This window comes from Crocodylus siamensis, chromosome 4 (assembly GCF_052110815.1).
Source record: "Crocodylus siamensis isolate JL-2025a chromosome 4, ASM5211081v1, whole genome shotgun sequence".
NCBI classification, from domain to species: domain Eukaryota; kingdom Metazoa; phylum Chordata; order Crocodylia; family Crocodylidae; genus Crocodylus; species Crocodylus siamensis.
In genome coordinates, this window is record NC_143398.1 from 225598212 (window position 1) to 225609543 (window position 11332).

General features: G+C 47.7%; 1 protein-coding gene across 1 annotated transcript; it reads left to right on the forward strand.

Moving 5' to 3' along the window:
- The first annotated feature begins 7557 nt into the window (after positions 1-7557).
- Positions 7558-11032, forward strand: LOC149867622 (uncharacterized). The gene is made up of 4 exons (XM_090041731.1): positions 7558-8424; positions 8548-8617; positions 8876-9034; positions 10965-11032. Exons 1-4 carry the CDS (start codon positions 8026-8028, stop codon positions 11030-11032), a joined length of 696 nt encoding a protein of 231 aa, XP_089897857.1. The 5' UTR covers positions 7558-8025.
- Positions 11033-11332: the final 300 nt, after the last annotated feature.

Consider the following 11332-nt stretch of genomic DNA (forward strand, 5'->3'; position numbering starts at 1 on the left):
CTGGGTAGTGTGAAGCTGTATTCATTAAGTTCTAGCACACATTCTCAATAACATTAGAATATCAAGATTAAAAAAAAAAAGTTATAAATTATTCCTCCTTTGTATTTAATCAACTCTAACCTCTAGCAACTTCATAAAGTCCAATATAAATTTTAGGGACTGAAAAGCATCTTCCTTTGAATTTGTTTTATAGGGTGGATACGGGCAATGGAGAGCATGGCCCCTTTTCATCCGACTCTGGAATAGAGCCATCTGTTTTCCCAGATGATACAGTAAAACTTACAGTGGTTTATTGCTGAATAGATAGTTACCAATATCCCTACCTCAGAAGATCTGGCCCAAGGGATATAGACCAAAGAATAGTCCTCACTAGGCTTCTAGAATATGCTAATGTAAGGGGAGGACTACTATGTATTTAGAGTGGAAGCAGAAACAACAAACAGATAGCAGCTAATAGAAGAATGCTTCCATGGGATTTAAAGTTTTCCATATTGTACCTAAGATCACAGAACTCCTTGAGACTTCAAGCTGAATTCTAACAAAACTCACAATAAAGGGGCATGCCTACCCCATAGTGGCAGTGTTTACCAGCTGGGGTATTTTAGAGGATGCATTGGAAAAAGCACATCAAAATTGGAAATGAGTTAGCGAGGCTGCTCAGGGACTCATGACTGACCTTCTGTGACACTATTAAAACAATTTAACCAAGGTGCATCCTTGGGTGACTAAACACTTTTAAAATTCTTATGTCAAGAGCTTATCAGCGTAGGGACTGTTCATTAAGCAGCTCGCTTTGCTATTGCCATTGTCAATAGCAAAACTATTTCATAAAGGGCAGCAGTGTGTCAGTAGATTCCCAAAATGATTAAAGAAAAGCAATAACACTAATGAACACATATAAATAGTTTGTTTCCTTCCCATAAGTAATGTGTTAAAAAACACTGATACATGGTACGGAAAGCTAACAGAAGCTGTGGTTCTCCTCCTACTGGGAGAAGTGCCAGCTACTGCTCCGAACATATTTCATCCAAACCCCAAAAGTCATCTTTGGGTAATAAATCTGTTTGGAAAATCTGCAAAACAAGAGAAGTTGGCTAATACGGGCAACCCATTCACATAGAGAATTTGCATAATATCTCTGAGATTGGCCCATCTCTGGAGTAAACAGTCCTGCTGGTCAAAAGTTTTCTGAAAAAACATTTTTGTGTTAAAAAATATCGATGTACTAAAATCAAAAAGTTCTGCAGGAATGTGCCAATTTTGATCAAATTTCAAGACATCATTTAAAAAGAAATGGAATTTCCATTTGGCAAATGTTTAACTTTCATTTAGGAATTTATATATAATATTGACTACAACATGAATTACCAATTACTAAAATTGACCATGCAATTTCATCTCATATGAATTTTTGAGTGAAGCAGATTTTGTTTCAATGAGAACTGAAATGGAATATTGAGTCTTGGAATTTTCCATGAAACAGAAATACACCATCAGCAGTGGTCCTTGTCACTCAGCACAGCTTCTCCTTGTTCTTTCCTCTTCTGTCATGCACTGTTGATCTATTCAAGAGCAATAGATAAGTGTAAAAGGGATGGAAGGGAGCAGAGAAGCATTGGGAAGGAACACATCCAGAAGAAAGGAAACAGAGCTAGGAGAGAAATGTAGTGCAATGAATACAGAATTGAGAGACGAATATGTACATAGAATGGGAGGATGGGAAAACAATCATCACAACCACATTCAACAAGCCAGCTTCCAAGTTTTGTCACTTGAGGGTGGTAATTTCCCACTGTAAAAGCTTGATTTATCCAATTATGCCAAGTACCAATTGTAATGCCAATGACCAATTATAGTATCTTCTTAAAATAATAGTTAAATTACTAATTTAAAAACCAATTAATAAGCATTCATTACTAGTTGTCAGTTATTTTACACATCATCATTATTATACATCTATATATGTATGCAATGTATTTATAATTTAAATAATATAAAAAAAATATGTAAGGTAAAATAATTTTTAAAATGTACATTATCATTACTTTTTAAAAAAAAGAAAATTGTAAAAGAAAAAATAATTGGTCTGAAATGACTTGATATATATACATTTCAATTCATGAGACCCCTCCTAATGTTGACTTTCATTTGCATTTGGAATACTTGATGAAATGTAGCATTCTCCTTGGCACAAAGATTTTTGTTTTTTATTACTTCTTGTAAAACAGTTTAGAGATGTTCATGAACACGAAAGTCATTTCACATGAAAAAAATATTTTTTTTCTTGACTATGGATTAAACAATCTCTTCCTACTATCTTTGATTTCAACACTTAGAATTGGAAAAACAATCTGCTATACGCTGCTTTTCTTCAAGTGCCCATGTGGTCAGACTGGAAACTCTGGACCATAATATTTAAAATAATCTCCAATTTTGCTGGGATTTTTGCATACAATATAAAAATATCAATTGAATTATAAATAACGTATAAAACAAATATAATTTTCGAAGTCAAATATACCATAATGGCATTAGGAAGAATAGCCCTGGCATCATTTCAGAGACATGAGTTTTATAGTTTCATAGTTTTTAGGGGCTGGAAGGGACCTCACAGATCCCACCCCCCCTGCATTTGGGCAGGAAAGACCACTGAGATCAGATGACCCCAGCAAGATGGGCATAAAGATGTTTTTTGAAGATTGCCAGGGTGGATGACTGTACCACCTCTGGGGGGAGCCTGTTCCAAACCCTTGGCACTTGACTTGTAAAGAAGTTTTTCCTTATGTCTAGTTTGAAATGACCCTCAATCAGCTTGTGACCATTATTTCTTGTCCTCCCCTGGAGGACAAGATGCTCCCTCAGGCCCTAATGTACACCCCTGATATACTTACAGGCTGCCACCAAGTCACCTCTGAGTCTTCTGCAGGCTGAACAGTCCCAAGTCTTTTAGACTCTTCTCATATGACCTGGTCTCTAGGCCTCTAATCACACACATGGCCCTCCTTTGGACTCTCTTGAGCTTCTCCAAATCCTTCCTGAAATGTGGTGCCCAGAACTGGACGCAGAACTCCAGCTGCGGTCTCACCAAGGCTGAATAAAGAGGGAGGATGACATCCTTAGGCTTGCTAGAGATGCCTTGGTAGATAGATGGCATTGTTTAGTTAGCTTTGCCAGCTATGGCATTGCATTGATGGCTCATATTCATTTTGTTGTTTATCACAACACCCAGGTCTCATTTAGATGTGGTGCTAGCAAGCATAACAGTGCCAAGCCTGTAAGTGTGTTGTGGATTATTTCTCCCCAGATGGAGCACTTTACATTTCTCTGTATTAAACAACATCTGGCTGAGGTCCACCCACCTCACAGGTCTGCCCAGGTCAGCCCTTATTGCCAGCCTGTCTTCAAACGTGACTTCACTCCCCCATAGTTTGGTGTTGTGGCGTCTCTAGTGGGTGCTGTGAGTACTGTACCCTTGACTGGGACACCCCCCAACTCACCTGCCACAACTTGTTGTTACTGGTTGAAAGGAGGGGTTCAGTGGTATTCCTCTTCCCATGTGACCCAGTGACGGAGGTACTCACATTCGTGATGTGGTGTTCCTTGAGGCTCCGCATCCCCTACACCCCATCCACTCACCAACTGTTTGGATGGTTCACTTGTTGCTCTGCCAGTCCCCATGCCTTTATTATGGGGGTCTGTCATCTGCTTCAGGCAACCGGCCAGTCACCTAGATATTAGCATTACTGGAACCACAGTCCGTGATCCCAAAGGACTGAGCATCCTTCCCTCCCCTCCACGGGGGAGGGATGCTCCCAATAAAATCTGAGGTTGCTGGGCTGGGGATAGTCTGTCCCCAGCCTAGTGTGTGACACTGCCCCCTCAGTCTTAGTAGTGGGACAGTGTCTGCTTGGCTGCTCTCACCAGGCTTTGGAGCCACTGAGTCCACCTGACCTCCGTGCTCCTCACTGGCTCACACTTCCTCCCCACCTTCCACCCCTGCCAGTTTCCAGTGGGACTTTTAAACTTCCTGCAATGGCGGCATCAGCTGCCACCCCACCCATGAATCAGCTGTTTGAAGAGCTGGCATAACGCTGACTTGTGCAGCTGCGGCTGTGGCCATGGCTCTGTCTCAGGTCCTGCTCCCAGATATAAGACTACCGGGGTGCAGAGAGCCTGTTTATTTACTGTGGGGGCACTCAGGGCTACCTGCAGCCCCCTTGGTGCCTGTGGGGGCTTCTAGCCACTACAGGTGTCATCAGTGAACTTTACTAGTTTGCTTTTAATACCCGAACCCAAATCATTGATGAACACATTGATAGTACTGGTCCAAGTACTGAACCCTGGGGAGCATCATGTTCCTTCATAAGTTAAGAAAGAAGTTATGTTTCTATCATATAAACTCCAACCTTAAAACCTCAAATCAAACACAGGAATATAAGAAATCATAGGATGGTAAATTCTTTCTTTAAATATGTTAGAAATATCTCTTTGAACATGTTTCCCTTGGCTAGAAAATGGCCTTGGTTAAAGTATGCATACATTCAGGTCTCAAAGAAAATTGAAGAATGTCTTAATTTGTTATTAGTTTCAGCATTAATCAGTGGTTAATTGTAATTACTTAGCCTGTGGAAAATGTGGGAATGTAGTTAGATTGTGACCACAAGTCAAATAAAGCTTGCTTTTGTTATTGATTTATGTATTTTTGAGACAGATATTCAATACAGTTTGCTTGGCAAATTTTTTTTGTAAAGCATGGCAGATGTGCTGAATAATAATGAAACTAAGTCTTTACACAATTTTTTGTTTCACATGTAAGTTACTTTATAAGCATCAATATTGTTAATAATAGAAGACAACATTTATATTGCTTTTCTAATACCCCAAGGCCCTTCACTGAGTCTCTCTAGTCAACCATCTCTGTTGGGTGTATAAGACTTAGGGGTTAATTGCGTGGCTTCAAGCCTCCTCTACATTATGCCACAAGCCTCATGGGTGTTACAATATCATTGTTCTCTCCTGTTGGGGCTTTGCCTTCCTTGGCCTCCACCTCTAGAAGGCCTACTTTGACTAGGTCTTCTAGCCCAGGCCCACTGTATCAGACCTCATTTTGAGGCACCAGGTTCTGGTTTGTCTCTTCCGGTCACCAGGCCCCGGCATCTTTTTGCCAGGCCCCTTGCCCCTATGGGGCTGCTCCCCTTTCAGACACTGAGCCCTTGGCCCATGTGTGACTGCACTTCTTCTGGGCACCAGGGCCTTGGCCTCTGTGTGGCTCTGTGGTCTCACACTTTCTGTCTCTCCAGGCTCAATACTCACTTGAGCCTGCCCCTAGCAGGAATTAAGGCAATTGCATGCCCCTCAGGCACTAATGAAACCTCCCCTATACTGCCCCTATAGTCCCAACCCAAACTGCTGGTCTAACTATAACTTAAACATAAGCCCCTGGACTATAATGGAAACATAAAGGGGAAACAGCTGTCTTCCCCTTTAAGAGGGAAAACCTTCCTTCATCCAGGATAGCCCCTTAGCTATATCCCAGTGAGCTTCCCTAGCCTCACCGGGGATCCATACATCCCTTCAGGAGTCCTGCTGCTAGCAGATCTACACCCTGTAGCAGCCAGAGAGACACTAGCTTGCCAGCTCAAGCCTCAGGCTTATATCTTCCCAGGGCCTTGCCCCCTCCTGGTCAGCAGACTGCCTGGGCTGCCTGCAGGTGCCTGCTGATTGGCCTCATTGTCCTTTTGCCCTAGCAACCTACAGCTCCTGCACCCTGCCTAGTCTGCAGTGCTTTCTGGCTGGGCTCCTTTTCCTTTAAAGGAACAGGAAGCCCCAGACTCTCTGTTACACACCATAAAAAGCCACAACCAGCTATAACGTTAGACCTCAAAAATGTATACTAGCTTTATATCTAGTTGCTGTTGAGGTTTATTTAGCACATGTAGTAGGGGTCCCAGCTGCAGGGATGCACCGTGCCCAGCCAGGGCTGGAGTTCTGCAATTCAGGGGCTGCCAACCGCAGCTGCTGCTGACTCTGGGTCCTGACGCCAGGAAGCACAGCTGTCCTGGATGTGTATGAAACCCCTGGGGTGGGGGATCATGGCTACCAAAACTGCTAGCCCCTGGGGTTTCACACACCCAGGACCACCCCGACCCCCGACACCAGCAATAAGGTGCAATGAGATCTAATACATGATCCCATAATTATGCCTTCTGCCAGGCACAAGTGCATAGATCAAACATTAGATTCCATTGTGCCTTTACCTGGACGTGTAGAAGGGCCCCACAGAAGCTATGAAACCTCAATCTTTGCAAGCTCAATTTTATTATGAACAGAGTACAATTAAAGAGTTAAAAGACCAAATGGTAAGTTTTCTTGCGTTTTCACCCTTAGGGTTGTACCAAGAGTTATATCTATATTACATGGATAAATTTAATTGTTGATAAGTTTTATGGTTTGAACCCATCTTTTGCTGTACTTGGTAGTTTTCCTTAAAGCTCCAGGTCATAGAGTCATTGAATTACATGAGCATCTCCACTTTCATTTTTAATAAGCCCTCATGGTTGTAGAGAAAAGATTGAAAGCATGAACCCAAAGGCTCAAATCCAACAAAACCTGCTTCAGTAGAGCCAAATACAAGACAATGCATCTGGGAACAAAGAATATAGTCTATGCCTACAGGAGAGACTCTGTCTTAGAAACCAGTCCCACAGAAAAGGGTTCATGGGTTATTGTAGGTAAATGACATATGATGACCTTCCGGTGAAATGCTAGGACAGAATGAAAGGTTAATATGCACTATGGATATAAAAGTGAATACCAAAAGTGGAATAAGGAAGTTGTACTTCCCCTTATACAGCATTAGAAAGACTGCTGTTAGAATATGATATCCATTTCTTTTCAAGAAGGGCATGGAAAAACAAGAAAGAAGGATCAGAAAATTATGCAAGGAACAGCAGGGGGTTAAAACATGTTAGAAGATACGAGGCTTATGGGACTCCGTTTATTTAGCTAAACAGAGGGTTAAAAGATAATCATTGTGAAGAGAACCTACATTGAAAAGATACCCAATGCAGGGTAACATTGGGAATCATTTCAGATGATTTGCAGATAAAGGCCTTAGGAATTCCAATGGCTAGAAGTTAAAGGTAGATACGTGTGCCCCATAACTAACTTTTGACCCGAGGCAGCGGCGGCGGCGGCAGCAGCAGCAGCAGAGGAATCAGCAGCGGGGGCAGCAGCAGCTGATCCCCCGAAGGTAAGTGGGGCGGAGGGCCTCGGCACAGCTGAGCCGGATCCGGAGGGGAAGCCCTCCGGGTCCCATATAGCTGAGCCGGTAGGGAGCCGCGCTCCCGAGCCGCGCAGCGCGAACAGAGTGCGCAAACAGGGAGGGCTAGGGAGGGGACTGCCCCCCCAGGCCAGCAAGCCCCCTCAAGGGCTAACCCTTAGGGAGCAGGCTTCCCCGGCAGCGGATCCCCCCAGCAGGGGAGCGTAGGGGGCGGAACTGCCGGCAGGCACTTCCGGGTAGACCGAGGCGCCTGATTGGCCGTTAGAGCGGGGGCGGGAAATTCAAACCACAGGTTCAAAGCCGCAGGGTGACGTAGTTCCCTCACTCGGGAAGCAGCAGCGGGAAGGAGAGGAGTTAGGCACACGTGTGTCCCGCACGCACGTGTGCCCCATAACTAACTTTTGACCCGAGGCAGCGGCGGCGGTGGCAGCAGCAGCAGCAGAGGAATCGGCAGCGGGGGCAGCAGCAGCTGATCCCCCGAAGGTAAGTGGGGCGGAGGGCCTCGGCACAGCTGAGCCGGATCCGGAGGGGAAGCCCTCCGGGTCCCATATAGCTGAGCCGGTAGGGAGCCGCGCTCCCGAGCCGCGCAGCGCGAACAGAGCGTGCAAACAGGCGCGCTCTGTAAGAGCGCGCCGGCGTTTGCGCAGGCGTTCGCGCCGGCGGGCGGGCTGGGAGGGCCAGGAGTGGGACTCCTGTACGGGTAGGACGTAGACACCACACAGGTCTACAAACAGCAGCTTAGAATGGTGTCTACGAGGAGTGCTGCTAGGGCCTCTGCCCAGGGGGACAAGGCTAACCGGGGCTGGTCTGAGGCCTCCACCCAGACCGAGCCCATGGGGAAGCTGATGTCCCCCTACCTCCCGGCTTGCGGGGGATCCCCAGCAGGGCCGGGGGGGGCAGAGATTGGGAGCCCCCACACCTGTCCGGCAGGTGCCCGGCTTAGGGCTCTGGAGGCACAGGTGAGGGAGCTCCGGGAGGAGGTTAGCAGGCTGAGGGGGATCAGGGAGGCGGAGGAGGAAATTGACAGTTATTTCCTTTCCCTGCAGGACCAGGCACCCAAGGAAGAAGCAGCCCAGGGAAGGACCTCCATGGCAGAGTGGCAGACGGTCACAGCCAGGACCGGAGCGGCTCGCAGCGAGCAGGTACAAGCTTCTCCAGTCCGACTGGAGAACAGGTACGAGGCCTTGGCGACTCTGCAGGAGATGGAAAGGGAGGAGGAAACCCTTGGGCAGGAAGAAATGCCACATTCTTCACATTCCAAACAGATCAAGAGATCTGAGAGGACCCAGAAGAGGAGGAGACGCGTGCTCGTCATAGGCGATTCCATCCTGAGAGGTATGGAAGGGCCCATTTGTCGCCAGGACCCTTCAGCACGAGAGGTCTACTGCCTGCCTGGAGCTAAGATTCAGGATGTGACGGAGGTAATCCAGGCCAGGATCAAGCCCACCGATTACTACCCCATGGTCCTTGTCCATGTGGGTACTAATGATGCGGCCAGGAGAACCCCCGATCACCTGATGGCGGACTACCAGGCTCTCGGCAGCGTGCTGAGGGAATTTGGTGCACAGGTGGTATTCTCTTCCATCCTACCAGTGAACGGACGTGGAAGACGGCATGAGAACTGCATCCGAGAGACCAACTGGCGGCTTCGGCAGTGGTGTCTCGAGGCAGGCTTCGGCTTCCTGGACAATGACCCACACATTACAACGAGGGACATGCTCAGCTGGGATGGGCTTCACCTGTCCCCCAAAGGTAAGCGTGTGTTTTCTTCCAGGTTGGCGGATCTCCTCCGGCGGGCTTTAAACTAGGCTCGTCGGGGGGAGGGGAAGATGAGGGTGGGGGAGGCTGTGGACCACCAAACCAGGTGGCACCCACAAGGACAGCCCAGCCTGAAGAAAGAGAGCTTTGGGAACGTGAAAGGCAGGGGGTGGACAGCAATACGGCACAGGTAAGGAACGGGAAGGTTAGGGACAAAAAGCCCTTTAGGACTTGGAGCGAGGGGGTAGCAAAAGCACCAGTCACAGGGCTCAAGTGCCTATATACTAATGCTAGGAGCATGGGGAACAAGCAGGATGAACTAGCGCTCCTGGTTGCACTAAACGACTATGACTTAGTGGGGCTGACGGAAACCTGGTGGGATCCATCCCACGACTGGGCGGTACATATTGAGGGCTATAGATTGTACAGAAAGGACAGAGTGGGGAAAAGGGGGGGAGGGGTTGCGCTCTATGTTAAGGAGCAATATACATCAACCCTCATCAAGACAGAATCAAAGGATGAGGAAGTAGAAGGACTGTGGGTTAGGCTACATGGGGGGCAAGGAGAAAAGGATTTGGTGGTAGGGGTCTGCTACAGACCCCCACATCAAGGGGAAGAAATAGATTTGGGGCTCCTGAGGCAACTCTCAGAGACCATAAAAGCTAAAGAGGCGGTGGTCATGGGGGACCTAAACTACCCGGACATCTGCTGGGAGACACAGACAGCAAAGTCCCACCGCTCACGCAGGTTTCTAACCTGTGTACAGGACCTCCACCTGACGCAGGAGGTACATGGTCCCACTAGGGGGAATGCCTTACTGGATCTGGTATTGGCAACGGGGGATGACATAGTAGGGGACCTACAGATCGGTAGCCATCTGGGGGACAGTGATCACCTAAAAGTACAATTCAACATAAGGCGTCGAGTGGGTAAGGTAACCAGTAGGGTGAACGTGCTGGACTTTAGGAAAGCTGATTTCAGCAAACTCAGGCGATTAGTGAAGGATGCACTGCAGAGTAGTAGTTTTGAAACGATGGGAGCCCAAGAAGGGTGGCTGTGCCTTAAGGAAGCTATCCTTCTCGCACAAAGCGAGACGATCCCCGTGCGAGGTAAAAGAGGGAAAGGGGCCAGGAGGCTTCCCTGGCTGACCAGAGAAATCCTGGGGAGACTAAGGGCCAAAAGGGGAGCACATAAAAAGTGGAAACAGGGAGAGATCACCAAAGAGGAATATACCTCTTCTGCTCGTGCTTGTAGGGAGGCAGTTAGACAGGCCAAAGCTACCATGGAGCTGAGGATGGCAACCCAAGTAAAAGACAATAAGAAATTGTTTTTTAGATATATAGGGAGTAAAAGGAAGGCCCAGGGAGGAATAGGACCCCTGCTAAATGGGCAGAAACAATTGGTGACGGACAGAGGGGACAAGGCTGAACTCCTCAACGAGTTCTTCGCCTCAGTGTTCCTAAGTGAGAGGCATGACAAGTCTCTCACTGGGAGTGTAGGGAGGCAGCAGCAAGGCACCAGACTTCCATGCGTGGACCCTGAGGTGGTGCAGGGTCACTTGGAGGAACTGGATGCCTTTAAGTCGGCAGGCCCGGATGAGCTCCATCCGAGGGTACTGAAGGCACTGGCCGACATCATTGCAGAGCCACTGGCGGGAATATTTGAACGCTCGTGGCGCACGGGTCAAGTCCCGGAGGACTGGAAAAGGGCCAATGTGGTTCCCATTTTCAAGAAGGGGAGGAAGGAGGACCCGGGTAACTATAGGCCAGTCAGTCTCACCTCCATCCTTGGCAAAATCTTTGAGAAAATCATCAAGGCTCACATTTGTGAGAGCCTGGCAGGACAAATTATGCTGAGGGGAAACCAGCACGGGTTCGTGGCAGGTAGATCGTGCCTGACCAATCTAGTCTCTTTTTATGACCAGGTCACAAAACGCCTCGACGCAGGAGGAGGGGTGGATGTCGTATACTTAGACTTCAGGAAGACCTTTGACATGGTATCCCACCCCATACTGGTGAACAAGTTAAGGGACTGTGACTTGGATGACTGCACAGTCCGGTGGGTGGAGAATTGGCTGGAGGGTCGCACCCAGAGAGTTGTGGTGGATGGGTCGGTTTCGACCTGGAAGAGTGTGGGCAGTGGGGTCCCGCAGGGCTCGGTGCTTGGACCGATAACTCTTTAATGTCTTCATCAGCGACTTGGACGAGGGGGTGAAATGTACTCTGTCCAAGTTTGCAGATGACACTAAGCTATGGGGCGAAGTGGACACGCCGGAGGGCAGGGAACAGCTGC